Here is a 22,153-nt window from a genome sequence, read left to right as displayed (position 1 = left end):
TTAGGTACCTTTTAAAGGTATTTAAGTACTTAAAGATGTAGGATTTTCAAAAGCATCAGACGCTCCCTGACTTAGGCAAGCATTCCATTCCGGAACGCCTTGTGTAACTTGAATTTTGCATAAGTCAGAAACATATACCCAACCATTACTCATGCGCACACAGACAACCCCCCTGCCCCCTCCTATTTCTACCATACGGAACTTTTTCTGTAAGTGCAGATTTGCATAAGTCAGGTTGGCATAACCTGGATGGGCATCTGTCGAATACATGCCTAATTCCCATTAAAGTTCTGTTACCTGGGAGACAGAATGTGAAATTTAAATGATTCTCAAGAGCAAGTGAAAACCGTGAGGGTGAGGAAAGTTGCTTACTCCAGGGTCTGTGGCAATGCATTGACAGCCACTTAGCACAGCTACAAGTAAACACAGAAAGCCAATTTCCTTATGAAGGTTTATTTATAAAAGTCAAGGTGTTTGGGAGTCACTGCTACATATTCTGGTGATTCCCGTTCCCTTGTGTAAAATGCACCACGCTGTGCACATGCAATCATTTATATTCCAGATCAAACATTTTCTTCTAGTGTTTAACACATACACTTCACGTTCCTTAGTGCACTCTATAACACGCACAAATGTTAGGATATGCACATGTTGAGTTTCTCAATGAAAAATGTTATAAAAAATACAAACAAACCCCAAACTATCAACATGAGAAGCAATGTGCAAATGAGCCCAACTACTCCAAGTCTGTGTGTTGTTTAAAAAGGGACCTCTACTTATGCTCTGCGTCAGAGCTACTGGATTGGGAATATGACCATCTGCTTGGAATTGTACTTAAAAATGACCTAGTCAAATATTAACCCCCTTAATACTAAGAGAGGGGATTTTAATTGGCCAACTGCTTCTGTTTTAAGGTTAATATTTAGTCCACTGATAACTGTACTAGATTTGCTATAGCTATAGTGAATACAGCCTTATATTTTCATACATTGTTTGTCACTATGTTCACTATAAAATGCTTAAGGCTAGATCATGGCCAGCCCTCATGTGGATGTGCAAGAAGGGGAGGTCCCTTTATGATTCTTGGGCAGTCACTTGTCGCCACTGCAGTCCCTGTGCCTTCCTGAGGCTAAGGACTGTTCCCTGCAAGTGCCCCCTCAGGAGCAAACCCTCCTGAGATAAAAGAGATAAAAAGGGGTAGAAGGGAGGCTCAGCTATGACCCCAAGCCAGCTGGCAGAGCTGGCAAGCCAGAAAAGGGATGTCATACATTGGAAAGCTCCACTATACACAATGCTTCCCCGATCCCTTTCCTACCCACCCCCAGCATGGGCACCATCTGGCTCTTAATAGGAGAAACTCTCACGTGCCTGAAGAGTCTCACTCTTAGAAAACAGCTATCTGTCCATGATGCCTGCAGTCATGGATGATGAAGGGAAAGTGAGACTACCCGCACTTCCCAAAGTCTGTTTCCTTGTTTAGCCCATCAAGTGGAATGTTACAAACCATTGCTGACATGAATGTAGCCAGTTCACAATGGCTCTGCTCAAATAGACACAGGGGGAGATGCTGCCATACATCACAAAGCAGCCAGACCAGTCCACCCATTACAGAACTGTTGCATGCAAATACAGTGTTATTTACATTTTGAGTGGAGGTTCAGACTATAAACTCATCATGCTCGTTTGTTCTGAACACACTAGATCCTATTAAAAAACATAACTGATTTTAAAAAAATCATTAAAATGTAAAAAAATATCCAGATGTACTTGGGAATCCCCTGCTCTTCTAATCCACCACCCCCCCCCCGGCAAAAAAAAACCTAAAGAAGGGAATAGGGAAAAGGGGGGAGTCAGAACAAATTTCTTTTCAGGCTGAAGATTGTCCATGTCAGAAAACTTTGGCTTTGGGGATAAGGATACTTGAATCAAATTTCTTCCCCTAGACCGGGCCTGATGTTGCAAATCCACAATCATGCGAGAGTAGTTGTGACACATGCAAGTAGCCCCATTGGTTTTAAGGACTGCTCACATAAGGGTATGCACAATCTGGACCATATGAAGGAATTCAGTCTCCCTTTTTTTTTTTAAGACTATGTGGGTCGATATCCATTCTCACACCAAATCCTGCCTGGGGATGGAGAAAACCCTCTGGTAATGCCACAAAGTCCTCTCATAGAATTTCTTTCCCATCCTTCCCTTGAGGAGGAGGAGTTTCTAACCTTGCACTGGAGGAGGGAGAGGGCCTTGAAAGCCCCTTAGAACCCTAGATTCCTCAGGGAAGATGGTTGTACTGAGGATACTACTCTTAGGCCCTGATTTAGCAAAGCACTTATGCTTGTCTGGAAGTCAATAGGATTTAAGCACGTGCTTAAGTGCTTTATACAACCAGGGCCATAGTGCAGAGATCCAGCCCTACCCCACTGCACCCCTCAGGAGCAGTGCTGCCATTGGTCCCACCTATTTTAAAAGAGGCATAGATGACATAAGACTAGATGGATAGAGAGTGAATTTATACTGTCTGAAGCAGCACTGACTTGCATGCAGATTTCTGTTCAGGAATCTGCCAGGTTCAGAGGGGAATATCCCACATACCCTGACTGCTCCCCTGCCTCCATCCCCTCCTAATTTACAGACCCCAGACCAATGTCTTCTGCGGGCTCAAAGATGTCAGCGCACCATTCGTTCCCTTTCCACAGTCCCCTGGCCAGAACTCTTTTGCCAGCACAAATGATGGGGAGTGTGTAGGCCAGAAAGAGGGAAGAGAGGCTAACGTTTCAAGGGTACCGCAGGTTGTTGGTCCCAGTTAAACACCTTAAGCTTTCTGAAAGAATTAGTATAACTAAACCAGTTAATAGCATCCTTCCTTAATTCTTGCATTACATTTAAATATGACCAAAGTGAACCCCTGGCTATTTAACAGACTCAGATGTTGGCAAAGACAATATATATATATACATATATATGGCTAGAAATTAATGTCTGATACTATAAAATTATACACAATACAATGAAATTATATTGCAAACTGAACACTTAACACAATCTTTTCACAATACCCCACTGATTTGTTCTAATGCTGTTGGGTTTATTTGCTGCTGCACAAGTATCTTTCATGTGTTCAGCACAATGTGCAGAATTCTGGGTTAATGCCCTGTTTCAGCAGAGCACTGGAACACGTACTTACATCCACCCTTATTCAGCAAAGTGCTTAAGCACTGTTGCTAAAGTCCCATTGGAATCAGGCACAGGCTTAAGCACTTTGCTTAACAAAGAATGAGTGTTGAATCAGATGCTAAAAATGTAAACTAGGTGATTGGTACATGTTACTCTTCTGATTGTTATCCATCTCCAGGTAGAGCTGCTGCCACCCTGGATTAAATATTTTACTCACTCTTTATCTAACTGGTCCCAAGAACAATTCTGTCATTTATACTAATAAATGCACATAAATACCAGAAATTAAAAAACAGTCAACAATATGGTTCAAAGCAAAACAAGCACTGCTTAGTATACTGGTTTCCATTAATGAGATTTATCGCTGCAAACCTGGCATTCTGTTTTTTAAAAAAAATCCTCAATGGATTAGAAAAATAATGAAGTGACATTGTTAAGGTATTCTAGGTTTGGCAACACTAATATTTTTACTTTACATCATGGAATAAGAATACACGTCAGTGTAATATTGATGACGTGATCAGCCTAACTTAAACACATGTAAACAATAGGCTTTGACAATACTTACAAATGCATCCTACATCTGGATCCACAAAGGCAGAACCCTGCTGCAGTCAGTGGAGATCTCTACAAGTGTAGAGTTCCAACTGCACAGATCTGAAAGCAGGACTGGGGCCTTAAGGGCGTGATCCCGCAAACCGGTATTGGCATAAGTAGTCTCTACTCACCTGAGCAGCCCATTGACTTCAGTGGAACTGCTCTCACAAGTGAGGATCATTCACATGCTTAAGGCATTGCAGGACAGGGTGGTAAAGCCCCATTTTATATAGAGAATGCTTTATCAATGTAAAATGATCATTTTTTAACAGAGTTTAAAAAAAGGACTATAAAAGATTCAGTGTGATTCCAGCTGAAGCTCAGTAAGACATATTTTAACCTTAGGTTGTGGATATCAGCTTCATATATTCCGATAACGCAATCATATTTTCATAAACATTAAACTAAATATGGAAGTTAACAACTTTAATGGTTAAAGGGGACAGTAACGGAAACGAGCAACCTTCATTACAATGATTTTCCAGTGTCTTCCCTTCTGACCAGTGGATGTTATGAGATTGCCGTTGTGTCGGCTGCATTCAATACTACTTCGCATCCTCCAAGGCATGGCTACTGCCGGTCTGCTTCCACTCGCTTTTTACGAACTATGCCAGTAAAATCAAAAACCATCTCTCAGCGTTAACTTACTAAGCATCCGAGCACACATCTCAATGTGACATTATTTAGGACTAGAAAACTGGGTTATTCGTACTTCCCTTCTCCAGGACCCAGTTAAGGAAAGTGCATAGTACCCTCAACTATCACTCAAATCAATGGGAGGGTTGGCCCATCAGTATTTTCTAGGACATGGACTGGCAACCTTTGGCATGTGGCCAGCCAAGGAAAGCCGCTGGCAGGCCAAGCGGGTTTATTTACCTGCCGTGTCTGCAGGTTTGGCTGATTGCAGCTCCCACTGGCTGCGGTTTGCCCTCCCAGGCCAATGGGGGCTGTGGGAAGCAGCGCAGGCCGAGGGACATACTGCCCGCCTTTCCCGCAGCCCCCATTTGCCTAGGACGGCGAACCGCGGCCAGTGGGAGCTGCGATCAGCCAAACCTACAGATGCTGCAGATAGAAACCGGCACGGCCTGCCAGCAGCTTTCCCTGGCGGGCTGTGGGCCAAAGGTTGCCGATCCCTGATCTAGGAGGTACAGGATTGTGTCCAGAGATTTCACAGATTCATAGTTTAAGGCTAAAAGGGGCCTGTGTCATCTAGTCTGAGTAACCATGTAACCATAGGCCACAGAATTTCACCCAGTTATCCCTGTATTGAGCTCCAAATCTTGAGTTTGGCTAAAGCATATCTTCCAGAAAGGCAACCAGTCTTGATATGAAAACTTTAAGCGATGGAGAATCCACCATTCCTCTTGGCATTTTGTTCCAATGGTTAAATTTAGGTTATCAGGATGGCTTGTATCATTTGTTTTTTTTAAAAGCCATATTGTTCCAACTAAATTGAAACAGGTATTGTGGACTGTGTGGGAGTGCTAGATCCTCCTCACTGGATTCATTTAAGTGTGATGTAGCCAAAAATCAACAGCTGTTCCAATTGCAAGAGTTTCTCTTGTGGGGTTACAAAATAAGTAAAAATTCTGTTGTTCCATATGCTAACACTACATGCAAATATGCATGGTTAAGTCATTTGATGGCTTTGTGAGAAATGTATCTGTATGAAAGAATCAGGCATTTTATAATGTACTTGCACATGGTACTGATTACTAACAACAAGGAAAATATCAAATCAGACCCAAAAGGAAACAGTTTAGTCTCAGAATAGATCTCTGGGTTGCATGGGCCATTGGATAATACAGTAAACCTTAATTAACCCACGGATCTGCACTGAAAATGGATTATTTGGGGGGAATGCAGTTTAATGAAGCACGGATCAATGACATTCTACTATTGTGCCCTGAGCAGGACTACTCTGGGCGATGTCTTATCAGGACCGCCCAGAGGATTCAGGGGGCCTGGGGCAAAGCAGGGAAGCTGCGGCGCATGTACTCTGCCGGCAGCGGTCCAGGTCTTTGGTGGCATTTTGGCGTCGGGGGGGCCCTTCAGTCGCCCTGCGTCTTTGGTAGCACTGAAGCCCCCCCCCCCCCCCACTGAAATGCTGGCCGGGGCCTGGGGGCAAATTGCCCCACTTGCCCCCTGCTCTGGGCGGCCCTGTGTCTTATTCCCTGCAACACAATGGAGGAGTCTCCTGGCACTCAGCAATGCACTGTAAGAGGACCTGGGAAGTTCTAACTAGTCCATTGTGCAGGTGCTCCTTGCCATCCACAGCATTAGCTATTCTGCAATCCTGTTCAGTCTGCACTGAGCCATAAGGCCAGATTAATGCTGTTCATACTAGATAAGCTTTGGTGTTACCAAACTGCACTGAGATGCCATGTTTGTGATACTGGCTTTCTGAAATATAGAACAAAACAGGCAGAGCTGGAAGAATACTTCTCATTGCAGCATGCCAGCAATGACAATGTCTGGCTAGGAACCTCCTTTAATGTAAACATTAAAGCTCTTGGCAAAGAGACTGCATTATCCCAAAGCCTTGCAGCGCAAATGTCCGTCATTTTGCCTCTGCTTCCAACGTTTTGCTTTTCCAGATATGGTTTTATGAAGTAGTCTATTGTACTAAATAGTCAGTGATAATTTGCCAGTGCAAAAGAGGAAAACTGACTTGATGCAAATCAGGAGAAGGCAACATTCTAGAGTAACTGTCTAAATGACAAGATTTACTAAGTCCTTTCTCAGGCAAACACCCATTGACTTCAGTCTGGGTTTGCCTCAGCAAGGACTTAGGAAAAAATGAGCAAATGCATACTTTGGTGCAGATACTTTATTTTTTAGCAATACTTAAACCTCCTGCTGAATTCCCATAATATACTTTATTTCCTGAAATTCTAATTGTCCCCAGAAGGATAAAGGCTGGTTAAATCTCTCAGCTGATTAAGGACCTCAGGATCTAGCACTATTTGATTATTTTTTGTCGACAAAATGTATAAGGAGGGCAGGAGGTGGCCTGCAAGAATTGCTTATGAATGTTGTAGCATCTTACCTAGATCGTTATTTTTTGTGATAGCTGCAGCTACCCTGGTTCTTGGCCCTTGCTTTGTGAACTGGTATCCAAATTTGAGAATCTTGGAGTTCTCCTCAAGCATCTGGGCAATCTCCATCTCTACCGCTGTCCCCATCTGCTGCCTCTGTTGGGTGACACACAGTGAAAAGAAAAGGAAACATCTTCTCACAAAAGAGAGAGAAGTGGTTACATTCAGTAATGTGCTACAAACTGGAGAGAGAAACCCATCTCTGGAGAACTTCCTCTGGGCTTTCTTTTTAGCATTGGTCAGTTTTTTTTTCTATTACTTAGCAGCATGTGCTTAGGAATGAGGTGCAGAAAGTCTGATCCATAGGAGTTTGCCTCGCCTCTTTGACAGATCCCAAACCTAAATTATTATAGAAGAACATATGGAACCTACCAGAAACTAAACAAAGTAGGCACCAATTTACTGCCCGCTCCTTACCTGGTTGTCAATTTTGATCTCCGTCAGGGTTTCATTCTCTTTTAGTGCATCAATCAGTGCCAGAATGCCAGCCCCAGTGATGAAATTGGATTCTATATTTAGACTCTTCAGGGTCTTGTTCACTTTTAACATATCTGCAAAAGCCTGAAGAGTCAGGGAAGAGGTGGTATGAGTTTGAAACTCTGAAAGCTTCAGATAACACCAAGAATCTGAATTGTGGTTAATACCTAGGAAAGCATTGCAAACAGTCATAGAGGAAGAGTGTATTCCTAGAACAGAACAGATTATAATGCCACTGTGCACAGTCAGAAGAGCATCTGAAAAACGAGCCCCTCTGTAGCAGGGCAGTAACCCTGCTCCTGATGAAAAGGGGTTAAAAGCAGCCCTGAAGAGGGCTGCAGCAGCAAAAGGCTGGGCTGACTGGCGAAGGAGTCACAGCTGGGGCCACGCTCCAATCAGGCCACAGCTGGCCATATAAAAGGGCTGTGAGCCAGGGGCTCAAAAGGAGTCTCTCTCTAGCTGTCTGAGAGAGAAGGACCTTGCTGCCTGGCAGCTGAGACGAGTACCTGAGGTGGAGGAGTGCTGGGGAAGGGCAGAGGGAGCTGGGGAGCTCCAGCCTGAAAAAAACCCAGGCTGCAGGCCTTGAAAAGGGCCCATGAAAGGTACTGGGGCTGCAGAGGGGCAGCCCAGAGATAGGTGAAGGCAGCAGATCCTAACCCCCCTGGCTGATAAGTGGTTTACAGACTACAGTCTGCCCCAGTGAGTGGGGGCTAGATGATGACTGGCAGTAGCCACTGAGGCGAGGTGGGGATAGCGGGTTGGGGGTTCCCCTGGGTGGGGAGACTCAGATTGTGGGTTACTGCTGGGGGAAGAACCCTGATGTAAAGGCCACCGGGGTCTGGGAGGAACATGGGGGGCCAGTGGCACGTGAGACACTGGCCTGGAGCTCTGGGCTGGAAGAGCTAATTCCCAGGATGACCAGCAGGAGGTGCCGCACCAGTGAGTCATTGCCCTGCCACACTCTCCTAGATACAAATGCAACCTTAGTGAACAATTCTGTCTTTTCAAGCTGTGTTTCAACTTACAACAGCAACAGGGTCATTGCTTCGAGTGGCTGCGAGGCTGAACTTCTTCACATGGGTGTTGGTTTCCAAAGCCTTAGCAAATTCTTTCAGCGTTGGAATTGGGATGTTCTACATTAAGACAAAACATAGTAAACATTACAGCCAATCACATCACCAGACATTTATTTTGATGATTGCTACATTAATTAACACTGCCTCTCTGTACAACTTCTTAGCTATTCCCTTTGCTCTACAAATCCCATCAAGCCAGAGTACTGTAACTTGCTCAGTTTTGTGGCTGCCCTTGAAGACTGCTCAATGCCTTGAGCCAGGGCAGAATGCAGCCACCACCTTTTAAGCAAGGCAGGCCAAAGTGAAAATACTGCTCTGCACTGTTTTTCATATTCATTTCCAGGTGCAATGAAAGGTGCTGATTTATTTGTAAAGTCCTAAACAGTATGAGAACTGATGATCCTCTAGGCATCTCTTCTACCATGCACCATCCTGGAAATTAAGGCTGGTGCCAATCTCTTGCTGTCTGTCTCCAGGGTTGAAACATGGCCATAATATTCTCATTGGCAGGCCCCCATCATCAGCATAAGCTCCCTCTTGCAATCTGACAAAGCCTGAGTTTGGCCCCATGGGCTGGAGTGTAAAATGTATCTGTCAAATCTGGCTTTTTAGCTGGGACACAAATTTGCTGCTGGCTGCGAGGAGGTCTATTAATTGGTTGTGGATTTGTTACCGGCAGGTGAGAGTAAGTGCTGAGCTGTGGTATAGCTTTGTGGTTGTACTGTTGGATCATTGGTATTGCTTATTTTTTTTCAAATATATACTCAGGCCCAGAAACAGCGTGATGAGGGGTGAATAACCAATCCATAAACCCTTAGTACAACAGGCACTGGCAGCTTCGGGCATGAGCCTAAGTCTTGATATGGAATTAGACACCTGGAGGTGAGATTGCTACCAAACAAGCTGTACTGATAAAGAGGAGGATACAATGAATCAACTCAACATGCCGGTCCTCTTAGAAAATTACTTAGTTTTAAAGCAAGATGAAAGAAGAAAGGAAAAAAAATAATGAGCTGCTATTTGTCACCACCTCTGAGCTCACAGCAAACATTAACAAAGCTTTATCCTATTCCTAGATCCAACCAGCCACTCTAAACTGTGCAGACAAAGGTTACTTCTCCAGCTCAGGGTGGGGGGCAGGGCTTGTTCAGTGTCTGAGCTTCCTAACTTCTTCCTTTTCATCTGTGAACTAACTGAACGAGACCAACAATTGTGTGGTACCCCCATAAGTGCTGGAACAAGGGGGGCTACTGCACCCACTGGCTTGAAGTAGTTTCCATCAGATACAGGGTTTATAGTTTGGTTCAATGACTCTCAGCACCCTCACTATACAAATTGTGCCAGCACCCCTGGGTGCCCCATGAGGTATCTTGCTTTACCAGCTGTTAGAGAAATGAAGGCAGAAGGGAACCCTTGCTCAGAGTTCTAATTGGCAGCTAATTCTATGTCAGGTGTTGGTAACCCTTGAAAAAACTGGGACAATTCCTGTCTGCTTCTCTTTCTCTCCTCAGTGTTCTCTTCCTCCCAAATATTGTAAATGCAGCAACATGTTGGAAAACAAAACCCCATGCTTCCAAAAAAATGTTGTAAATCTTGTCATCTCAGATGAAACCTCCTGCAGCAAAGAAAATGAAGCCACAACCCCGATCCAAATACCTTTATGTTGTTCAGATTGACTTCAAGGAGGCTAGGGTCATTTGCTTTCATCCTTTGCAAACTTGCTTCCACGTTAGTTGGATTAGGTGGCTCCTCGAAAATTGGCTTGACCTTTTCACCTTTGATCACATCTGAAACACAGGATCGAATTAAACATGCATCATCGGAAATAAACTGGCTTTTCCAAACTCTCACTTATGTTTGGGTTGAGGCATGCTGGATGTTGCTGTGGCGAATCTCATGTTTGTGATGAATACTTGTAAGCTGTGGAGCATTGTGGAGGAAGGGTTCTGGATTTCTGACTAGTGTTTCTTTGAGATGCTGATGCTTTTGTGGCCAGTGAAGAATGGTATCACATTCAGTTGTTTCTCCCACTGTTTCTTATTAGTTTGTGCAGCTATACGCAAGAAAGAAAGTGCAGCTAAAGTGCAGAGATGAATAATTATTGAGATACACTTTAGAACACTTCTTTTCCCAGTTTGTGGGAAAGTAGTAGAAAATACTTTTCCCGGGGGGAAACCTTCTAGCAGACCCATTAACACAACCAGATGAAGGTGACATGAAGTGTATGGTATGACATTCACTGTGCTATATACACTAGAATTAGTGTTATACACCAAATTGTGACCAGCACCGTGCTCTCCCCCATTCTTACATCTCTCTGTAGGGGTCAGCTACAATACAGTTGGGAGAACAGGCCTTCTCTTTTCTAGTGCCCTTGCAGCTCTTACAAATGGTAGGAGCTAGGTAAGGGTGTGGCCACACCTCACTCCCCTCTCCACACTGGCCAGCACAGCTGATTTGGCATGAGGGAGGAGTATACTGCACCTCCTTCAGGCCAGGCATGGTGTAGATCAGAGCTGGGCAAACTTTTTAGCCCGAGGGCCACATCAGTGTTGCGAAACTGTATGGAGGGCGGGATAGGGAAGGCTGTGCCTCTCCAAACAGCCTGGCCCCTGCCCCCATCCGCCCTCTCTCATTTCCTGCCCCCTCAGACCCCCCGACCCATCCAACCCCCCCTGCTCCCTGTCCCCTGATGGCCCCTGGGGTCCTCTGACTGCCCCCGGGCCCCCTGCCCCTTATCCAACCCTACCCCCCCGGCTCCCCGCTCCCTTACCATGCTGCTCAGAGCAGCAGGAGCTCATAGCCCCGCCGCCCATCTGGAGCCAGCCACGCCACCCGCGCTGCCCAGCAGGAGGGGTGGGCCAGAGCGTTGGTGACGTGGCACGCTGAGGCTGTGGGGGAGGGGCTGGGGGCTAGCCTTCCCGGCCAGGAGTTCAGGGGCCGGGCAGGATGGTTCCATGGGCCAGACGTTTGCCCACCTCTGGTGTAGATGCTGAGCCGTTGTGCTTGCTAGGGTGGGCTGCCAGGAGGAGACTCTAGCTGCAGTGTGCATTCCGGCCCAGCAAATCTAATGAACATCTATTTTCCTTGAAATTAAAACCAAACCCAAATTGTGCTCTTTGGGGTAGACAGTCACCCTTTTACCCTATGAGCTACTTTGGGTTGGACCCTGCCTTTCCTGCAGATCTTTGCCATCTCCTGGAAGTTCTGGCCCCATCACCACAAAGGAGAGTGTATGCAGGTACGGTCAGGTTAGTTCCAGCCCCTTCTGTGCATCTGTCCTTGGGAAGGGAAACATGTTAGCCTCTGGTATGTGACCAGAGTCCTGAGCTGTATCATTAGGGACAAATTCTGTCCTCAGCTTTATGTGCAAAGCTCCCAGTGTAGTCACTCTGACCCAGCCATGTGCAGCCAACTCTGAGGGAAGCATGTAGTCTATTGCACAGGATATAAAATAGCAATATTGAAACGAACCCAGGGTTTATGGTCCTGCCATAAAGCCTGCAAAGGGAGATGTCCTTATGAATATATTTGGTTATATTCTGAGAAGGTGCCCCTTTCCCTCTAAACACACAGTGCTAACATCAAAGACTAGATGAGGCCCTTTAGCGTCCACCTCCATCTCTAACATTAGCAGCCCATCTATAAATTCAATTAGCTCTTGTAAAATTGCAACATCCACACATTCTAAATCATAAAACTATCAAAGCATGAAAAGCAGCTCTTTGCCAGCACCGAGATTTATGAAGTCTTTGCATATCCCTGTTCCAAAGCAATACAATTTTCAATGTTGGCAGCCATGTACTATAAAAGAAAATCAATCATTCCAGGAGATGCATAAAAATCATAGTATACAACACAGTTAATACCTGTAATTCCCCAGCTTATAATTGTGGAGATGAATAATAAGCTTGCCCACCCGAGCTGCTACAGCCAAGAAAGGAATGCATTACTGACCACAACTGTGTTTAAACATGGTTATTTTGTAGTTCAGAAAGTCATATTCTATTCAAGGGGCTTGTGTTGAAACCTGAAAGTTTACATGCACTTCCATGAGGTGCAATGGGTGACACTCATCCTGGTGCACTGGGACAGGACAAAGCCAATGCACTAATTAAATCACATCTAAGCTCTTTGTAGAACTTGTGTTACATACACCTTGAACTGGATTTCACTATTTGAGCAGATGCCAGCTCTCTTTGCTATAGAGGATGTCCCAGTCCACTCCCCACAGAACCTCCCAATACCTCCATAAATACTCCAGTGGCAGCCTTCAGAGAGTTCCTGATGTTGGAGATTGCTAATAAAATGCACTTGGAGAATTCACCACCCTTTGGATTCGAACGAAAAATTGTACCAAAACATTTTTGCATATGTAGCAGCACTCTACCAAGCTGACAGCCAAGGACCAGCCATTGAAGGACTGTTTGTTAAAGACTGTAACCCTGTTCACAGAGTAGACTTTCTACTTTACCATGTGTCATAAACAGATAGTAGAAGTTAATAGAACAGAAGTACTTTATATCTCTTTTGACTGTAAAGGGTTAACAGTTCAAAGTGGCTGTCACCTGACCAGAGGACCAATCAGGGACAGGATACTTTCAAATCTTGAGGGAGGAAGTTTCTGTGCATGCTGTTAGTTTTGGTTGTTGTTTCTCTGGGTTCTGAGAGTTACCAGACGTCAACCAGGTTTCTCTCCAATCTCTCGCGATACAGCTTATAAGTTTAAAATAATAAGTACTAGGTAGATAAGGCGAGTTAGCTTATTTTGTTTTTCTTATTTGCAAATGTGCATTTGGCTGGAAGAAGTTCAATTGTGTTTTGGCTGGAAGAGTTCAAATTTGTTTTGCTGAAAGGATTTTAATTTGTACTTGTATACTTAGGCTGGGGGTATTCCAGTGTCTATAGCTGAAAACGCGTGTACCTAATCCATCTTAAATCTATAAAGATAATTTTACTGTTTCCTTCTTTAATTAAAAGCTTTTCTTGTTAAGTACTGATGCTTTTTTTATTCTAGTGAGACCCCAGGGAACGGGGTCTGAATTCACCAGGGACTTGGTGGGGAGAAAGGAGGGAAGAGGGAGAGAAAGGTTAATTTCTCTCTGTGTTAGGATTACTTTCTCTCTCAGGGAGAGTCTGGGAGGGGGAAAGAGAAGGGGTGGAGGTGAATTTTCCTCTCTGTTTTGTGATTCAAGGAGTTTGAATCACAGTAATCTTCCAGGGTAACCCAGGGAGGGGAAGCCTGGGGGGACCAGAGTGTACCAGGCACTGGAATTCCTGGTTGGTGGCAGCGCTACAAGTACTAAGCTGGTAATTGAGCTTAGAGGAATTCATGCTGGTACTCCATCTTTTGGATGCTAAGGTTCAGAGTGGGGAATTATACTATGACACCATGTCATGAGTAGTTAGCAGTGATTTTCTCCTCCTGTTGTGCTGCCTGCCACTGCCTATGAATTTCATTTTATTTCTTTAACTAGGGAACTGTTTTGTCATGTTAACAATCAGCTCTTGAAATGTGTTCCCCTTTTTTACTGAAAAATTACACTTAGCTAGGAAAAGTTATTGCTTTTGGACCAAGGAACAAAGCAATCTGACAGAACAACTTTCTGGTGTTAAATTTGTGTTTGGAGCATAGTTTAGCAAACCCACAGAGTTGACCTTTTGACCCAATACAACAAAAATAATCTCAAATATATGTGAATTAGCACCATAAGCAGTTGCATGTTCTGAGATAGCCTGCAATTTGCACAGATTCCCACTGGGAAGGATTGCAGAGATATCTCAATCCTGTTCTGCCTACCTCCATGCCCTCCTCTTGGGTAGGGTGACCAGACAGCAAGTGTGAAAAATTGGGACAGCGGGTGGGGGGTAATAGGTGCCTATAGAAGAAAATGCCCCAAATATCGGGACTGTCCTTACAAAACAGAGACATCTGGTCACCCTACTCTTGGGTGATCTCTTCACACACAGAAGGGAGGAGATGAAAAGTCCCTGCTGACAACAACTGCTATTGTCACAGCTCATATAAGAGGGGAGACTTCTTGTGTGGCTACCTTTTCCTGTGCATTCAGGCAAAGGCCCATCACAATCTAGCATTGAAATGCACGGAGGAGCGCAGAATTGGAACCCTGGATCTGAACATCCGTGAACTCAGGATGTGAAAAGGCATTGGATCCAAACTTTGCAGCTTCTCCCTAAGTTTGCGGACAGGCTGAGCCCAACCCCTGGAGCAAAGAACTCCAAACATTAGGGGAAGTTCAGATCTTGAGCTAAACTCTGCAGCTCAGAATCATCTCTGATGAAAAAGAATTTATAAGATTTGAATTTTGTTTAGTTTTTTTTAACATCTATGACTGTTGTTATTTTTCTGCGTGCTTACACCTCCTGCAGAATGTAGTTAACCACAGAAAGAACACACAATATATCATTTAAAGTGTACTGGGTATTATTTTTAAGTCCAACAAAAAAGCCCAAGTGACAGATCAGATGAAAATAATGCTTTCCCTATTATTGCAAGTACCCTCCTCACAGTGCTGAAGGCAGCTTGGTGGACCTGACATATTGTGAACTGTGCTAGAAAAACATCAAGCATCAGGTTGTACTAACCTGGAATTGTCTCAGCTAGGGATACTACCCAGTTAGTGGCCCACAGCTGTAAGGGCAAGCAAATGTATGTATTGTGATTGGATGAGATGCTCTGACTTGCATAATGATCACATGGTCATTTCTCAGTAACTGTGCAGATGCCAATGCTCTACTTACTGCCTTTGGAATTCCACATCCATATGCCCCTGGATGCCTTAGCTTCCCATTCCACTCCCACACTTATTATCCTGGGCACTCCCAATCCTCTCTGCCACCACTATCTGGCAAGCCTTGATTGTGAGAAAAGCTGAGCTCCCTGCTAGAGTGATTTATTTGTGTAGCACACTGTCGATAGTATGAATTTTTAATTTAAATTGTATTTAATTTAAGAGCTCCTCCTCATGATTAATGATGTTGGGTTAATCAAGGACTGGTCCAATGATATTATACTTATTAGACCAACAAGCCCCAACATGTATATAACTACCTAAGAACACAAGCAGACTGCAGAGGAAATCTGTTTACTTACTTCTCACACTTCCTTTTCTATCTTTACTGCTGGTTCCTTCTTCATCAAACTGTGGGTTGTTGACCATGTTGTGCACCCCAAGAACAGCTATAAACATAAAAATGCCAGTAGTAGAATCCAATGTTAATAAAGTTTACAAAAGAAACATGCACTTTACTAATTTCAATTTAGTTCCCTAGCTAGATTATCAGTCAGAGAGTTGTTACTGTCTTGGGTCATATGTGTTCATAGGTGAGGCTTGAACTTGAACTATAAGTTGAAAGTTTACAGAACTTGACTGTAGGTTCTTTCCTACAAATGCACCAGTGGAGCATGCATATTATGTGTCTATAACCTTGTACATTTACATTCATACATGCGCATCATAACCATTTTGGGATTTCTGTGGGTGTTAAAGTATGGGGCAGGGAGAAATAAAACATTTAAACATAATGGAAGACCCAGCAATAAGGATTTATATGAGAACTAGAAATAGGCTGATGAAAGAAACCATACTTCAGTAAAAGAAGCAGCAAATAAAAATGATCTTAGTATAGAGGCAATTTCCACAGTATTCTGTCAGAAACAACATAACGGTTGGGTATCTGATCCTTCTCCTTGGATTTGCTGCCTGCTTGGACCTGAGGGAACCTTTCTATTGTGTACAGGTATCTATGACTCGAGAATGAATGACTCACTGTGGATTTTTACACTCAGATTTTCCTTCACAGACACTGAAGAGAGTGACTGTCTACAGACAATCTCACTTGTGACTATTACACTGCCATTACGGGCTATTTGCAACCCTCTGTTTGGTAGGGCCATTATATAATCATATATTAGTCTTTATTTGTGCTGTACAGTGAGTTGGGTACAGACTACAGCTGAGCAGAAACTGGAATTTCCATCGCAGATCAAATTCTGATATTTCTGCATTTGTTTTGGCTGAATGATGTACCGCAGTCATACAGCTCCCATGATTCACCGCAAGGTTTGGTCAGAGGAGAAACCGCAATGCATCATGGGAGATGTAGTCTGGTAAAGGAGCTCAGCACACAGGAGAGAATAGGGGCATGCAGCATCTGAACTACAACTCCTTTTGCAATGCAGCACCTTAGGCAGATGTCATTTAATGTTGAATTGACTCAAAACAAAATGTTTCAACTCAGTTCAACAAACTGAAATATTTTTACATTTTCCCAATAAAAAATTGAAAAGAAATCAGTAAAGCTGAAATTTTCCATGGAAAATTTTATTTCTCTGAAAAATGAACTTTCTGTTCAAAAAATAATTCCCAACCAGCTCTAGTACTGACCATTGTAAAACACAAACAAAAAACCTAATGTAGAGCCACACTTTATCCGTAGTCTTTTCATTCACACCAGTGGTAACAGTGTGTGAAATGAGGATACAATATGAACCAGAAACTTTGTAGATAGCATATTTTGTGTGAGATGCACACTGGGTGTAGTGGGGCAGTGTTCTGGTTGGTTGAAATATGTTTGCAGGTACACACCATTGTGTCTTTTTTACAAAATAGTGAAAACAGTTGCAAATGCTCTGAATGATATTGAAGACCCAATTCTAGAAGGTGCTGAGTACCTCCAATGATACAGTGGAAATTAAATGCACTTGGAGTGAAAAGACACTTATGGCATATCTACCCTTCGAGCTGAGGGTATGAGTCTCAGCTTGAGGAGACATTGATGCTAATTCTCATCAAGCTAGCGTGCTAAAAATAGAATGTAGCAGCAGCAGCCTGAGCAGCTAACCACCTCGAGAATGTCCCTAGGGTCTTGGGTGGGTCCGTACTTGGGGCACTTACCCCTCTTGCCACTCGTGCTGAGGCATCTACACTTGATTTTTAGCATGCTAGCTCGAGGATAGCTGACACAGTGTCTCCTCAAGCTGCGAATCACATCCCTTGCTCGAAGTGCATACAACTAAGTGCATTAGCAATACCATTAGAATGGTGCAGGCTTGAGCCCATACTAACACTTATGCACCACTGTTCGCTCCACATTTCTAACATCTGTGTGCATTTTAGAGGCCTAGATTTCATAAGGGCTTAAAAATAGGGTGAGTAATAGAGAGGCTGAAGAAAGACAGGTCTAACCAGTGTAAGAATAGAGCATGCTGTGACAACTCAAACTCCTGGTGGAAGGGTCAGGCAGTGCTGGGCTGAAGAAGACTGTATACTTACAAACACATTAACTAACCTGCAAGGTCATAGAGCTCATTATCAGAGGCACCGGCCAGGGCTTCTTCTAATTCTGGCTCCAGGGTTACCTTCTCTTCGGTGTGGGTTTCTATGGGCTTTTCTTTAGGGATAAATATTTTTCCTGAGAGGGGAAAAATCCAAAAGTGAATATTGAATTACTGTAACAACTCCTCCCTATCCTGATCGTACAGGAAGCAGACCTACGTAAACAGTATTGTTCTATATTGTGCACCAATGTATGTTTCCCTATTAATTTCTACACCTTCAGCACATTTCTACTGTATGTTGGAGTAGTTTATTTTTGTGGAAGCAAATGTCCTAAAATCTATACTTTAGCTCTGGAATCTCCTGTGCGTGGTGGAACATGCAACAATCCATTTTTCCCACTACTGTCCGTCCAGAGTAAGATATTTGACTCTATGGTAAGCTGTCTGCATCATGGTCACATTCTTCGTGATCATCCTACAGTAAGGTATTCTTTGTCCTCCATTCCTTCTCTTCCCTCCAGGGGGGATCCAATCTAAGATATAGCTTGTGCTTCTGCAATGGGGTAACCTGTTGGCACAGCCAAACCACTGTAGTTGTCTTTGTCTGATTATTGAGTCTGCAGTCTGCTGACCTGTGCAACACAACACTTCCATGTTGGTTAGACGATCTCGCCAGTGAATCCCCAAGATTAGTCTTAAACAACACTGGCGGAATGCAGTCAGTTCCAGCTGTGTACTTCCATCATCTGCTACATTTCTGAGGCATACAGTAGCGTTGGGAGAACAGTAACATTGTACCATCTCATTTCAGTCTGTAGATGTATCTTCTTACTCTTTCAGCTGTTTGACAAGCTGAAAAAATACCCCCTGGCTTTGCTGATTCTTGCCCTCACTTCTTTAGTGAGCTGACCATTAGCAGATATTGTACCTCCATAATAGACAAAGTCATCAGCTCTTTTAAACTCTTCTCCATCAGTCACTCATTTGACAGTGCTGACAGCATTCTCTCCTGCCTCAGTGATCATGGTCTTCTATATACTGATACAAAGTCCCACTTTGACCACTTCTGCTTTTATGCTCAAAAAGAGTCTTTTCATTGCATCCAAGTTGGAATCCAATATTATATCATCTGCAAAATCTAAGTCTCGCATATATATTATCTCTTGTCCAAACAATATCAGTGTTCTTGGCAGCAGCCATCACTGTTCTCATCACAAAGTCTATAACAATGCATAAGAGAAGTGGGGATAATACGCAACCTTGCCTTATGACAGTCACAACCTTAAACCGATAGATTTGAAGAGTTAAAGCCACTGATGTATGACATTGAAGAACAATCACAGTTTTTCAAAGAAGCAAATGTTGATGCAGCCAGGACTACAGTGGGGACGGGAAGATGTAAGAAAGAAGAATGTCTGTCTCCAACCAATCCCTGGAGAGAGGAAAGAATTAAAGAACAGAATTCAACAAGCACAGGGCCGCAGCAAAAGAGCTATTCTGCAACAAGACTACGCAGACAAAGACAAGGAAGTTAAAATATCAGCCACAGAAGAGAATTGATGGAAAATAAAGTAAAAGAAGCTGAGGAAGTATACAAGAAAGAGAATTCTAAAAAAGCTTTTTCTAGGATCTAAATAATTGACATCGCAATTCTTGAACTGCTGTGGCATTGTGAAGGCTCGAGATAGTACAATTTTAACCAGAGTAAGAAGGGAGAGCCCATTGGATGCAACGTTTCCAGGTTGTGCTTAACCAGTCAGAACCACTAACACTCATTGAGAGATGTGATGAAACAGTGGACTTACCTGTATCACTAAAAGCAATCACCTTTGAGGAAGTAACTAAGACTATAAGCCAACTGAACAGTTAGAAAGCGCCAGGCTTACGATAGATGCTGAAATGTTAAAAGCTGGGGAGGAAGTGGTGGAGGATTCCATGTGCAGGTTGGACAGAATGGTTTGGGAAAAGGAGATCCATCCTAAGGATTGCAGAAGTGTTATCTGCAACATCCCTAAAAGGGGGATCCATTTATTTGTGAAAACTAGAGAGGGGCGTCTAGGACCAGATCAGCTAGGACCAGCTGCTGGCCTGCTCCCTGACTAACTTTGCTGCTAGGCAACCAATAAGCCCAGCTACAATGCCTTGGAACTGACAGAGCCCCTGATTGGCTGCTGGTTTAGCTTATAATACTGGCCCCCAGAGCAGGTCAGCAGCTTCTCAATGTCTACCGTGCCTGCAGCTGTGCTTGTTCTTGGTTCAGTCCTTGATTCTGCTTTCTTTCAGCCCTTGTTCTAAACTTGTTCCACCCCTGCTCCCCTCTGGCTTCAGACTTCCAGCTTTGATCCACGGCTCCCCCTCTGCCTTATGGCTCTGGTTTACCCTATGGCTCTGGCATTTGGCTTCTATCTCTCTGGTACTGACCCTTGGCTTGTTTCCTGGACTCTGCCCATCTTGGACCCAGCTCTAACTAGTAGGCTGAACTCTTGCTTCCATCACTAGGCATGACCACCCATGGACCAATCAGCTACAAGAGGTGACCCTTCTATCTGTACCTGAAAACGTGTTTTACATTATCATTTTGAATAGGATAAAAACTGCTATCGATAAAATTGATACCCTGCAGTGTCAGTAGCTGGGATTTTCAAGTACTCACCATTGGGCATTGGGTTCTACACTTGTACGGGTGTAGAACCAGGCTGAGTGCTAATCCCAGGCAGATGTGGGTCTGTTTAAGGACAGTGTTTTCTGAGGAATTGAAAGCAATTCAAAAAATCCCTCTCCAGGAAACTTCCATTCAACAGAAGCCTGTTCAAGGGCACATAAGTTGTGAAACCATTCATAGGGACTGTACTTCCTCCTTCAGTAGCCCTGTAGATTTCTTATTTAATCCAGCACTCTCTGATATTCATTGAAAAGTACATTTCCCAAGGCCCATATGCTGATCCCAGGACCACAGGGCACAAAACTAGGAGTGAAGCAGATGTATTTGCTGCTACTTCCCATAAGCTACAGCCATTATTTGAGCTTACCACACAGGTAACAGTGGGAAGGAGGATTCAATTCCCCAACTGCCTCTGTGTAATTTCCAACTTTCCCAAAGGCATTCTGGCCCCTCTGTCTCATCAGCCAATCATATGATCAGTCTTCCCATGACCACCTCTGCAAGGCTGGGGAAGCTGAGCTAGATTTAACCACATGTTCTCAAAGGACCAAGTAGTTTCCCTGCCACAGACCCTTGTACAACCTATCCTAGACCCTTTCAATTCTTCCCCCACTGGACACTGCTCCTCTATAGGCATTAGCAGGTGGCTCCATGTAGCTTTTCTCAAAGGCCAAGACCATCAATCTCTATGGTACTTCCAGTCTATGACAGCTGAATCAGACAAAAATCTAGGTCACTTTAATGAGGAACTGGACAACATTAAAAGCCATGCCACCAGCTTGTAAGCAATGGAGTAACTGCACTGGATAATACCATTGATCTGGTAAGTCAGTGATTTCCAATTTGTTACTGTCCATAATGCTTTTAGACTCATTTAGTAGAAATACAGCTGAGCAGTTCCCTTTGTGCCTTAGTTCTAAACAACTAAATTTCTGTCAGGCTTTAGATAATTCCTTTGTTCTGAGACTGCAATGACCTTTGGATAGAGGTGGATCTGGTCCATTGTCAGTTCTAAATTGTCTTATTTTTTGCAAGTTTTGACACTGTAAATCAAATGCTTGGAGTACATCCTGGGTCTTCCTGACACTGCTCCAAAACAGCTTTATTTTCATTTGTCTCAGCAATGCCATTCTGTCACCATAAATAAATGTTCTTCTGATATTGCTCCTTTCCATTACACACTCCTGTGTCTTTTGCTTTTCAATAGCTGCATGCTTCTGTGGCTTAAATCTTTTTCCATGATGGTCAAGATTAGCATTTTTAGGCAGATAATACCCAGATTCATTTATCTCTTCCAGCAAGTCTGTCTGCACCAATCTCAATACTGTCCGCCTCCAGCAATGAATTTAAAGACTGAATGGGCTCAGAAACTCTTGAAATGAAAACTGAAGACATACCGTCAAGGATGGCTGGCCCAGAAGTTTACTTCCCTTCTTGCCCACAAACTCTTCCATTCTTCCATTCTTATTACAAAAAAATCTCTGTTCTACATGAAGAATTGCTTAAAATGCCAGCTGACAAGTGACTGATAAAATAATATTTTGTGTTTCTGTCACACATGCTACCCCAAGGATCTCAGAGCACTTCATAGGCATAAATGTATTTTACCCTCAGTACATTCCTGTGAGGTAGGTAAGTATCCTCATTTTACAGATGAGATGATTCAGAGACATCCCGGCAGTATCAAAGAAAACAGTCAAGTGCAAGTGTTGGGTGTGTAGTACATAGAAAACTTGCAGCCAGAAATACTTTAACTCTGTTTCCAAAT

The 22,153-nt window shown here is 43.6% G+C and overlaps 1 protein-coding gene across 5 annotated transcripts in view; it reads right to left on the bottom strand.

The window, feature by feature from the left end:
• Positions 1-437: 437 nt before the first annotated feature.
• LOC116823789 (tropomodulin-2) overlaps positions 438-22,153 on the bottom strand; it is a 70,657-nt gene continuing 48,941 nt past the window's right edge. For all 5 annotated transcript variants that reach the window (XM_032778627.2, XM_032778625.2, XM_075069642.1 and 2 more), the window contains 7 exons: positions 17,735-17,857; positions 15,537-15,623; positions 10,079-10,209; positions 8,372-8,479; positions 7,287-7,430; positions 6,821-6,965; positions 438-4,376 (listed from right to left, as the gene is read on the bottom strand). In XM_032778627.2, coding sequence (XP_032634518.1) covers positions 4,342-4,376; positions 6,821-6,965; positions 7,287-7,430; positions 8,372-8,479; positions 10,079-10,209; positions 15,537-15,623; positions 17,735-17,857 — 773 coding nt within the window. In that variant the 3' untranslated portion in view covers positions 438-4,341. The remainder of the gene's footprint in view (positions 4,377-6,820; positions 6,966-7,286; positions 7,431-8,371; positions 8,480-10,078; positions 10,210-15,536; positions 15,624-17,734; positions 17,858-22,153) is intronic.

This window comes from Chelonoidis abingdonii, chromosome 9 (genome assembly GCF_003597395.2).
Source record: "Chelonoidis abingdonii isolate Lonesome George chromosome 9, CheloAbing_2.0, whole genome shotgun sequence".
Taxonomy (NCBI): Eukaryota; Metazoa; Chordata; order Testudines; family Testudinidae; genus Chelonoidis; species Chelonoidis abingdonii.
This window is presented reverse-complemented; position numbering and strand designations above follow the sequence as displayed.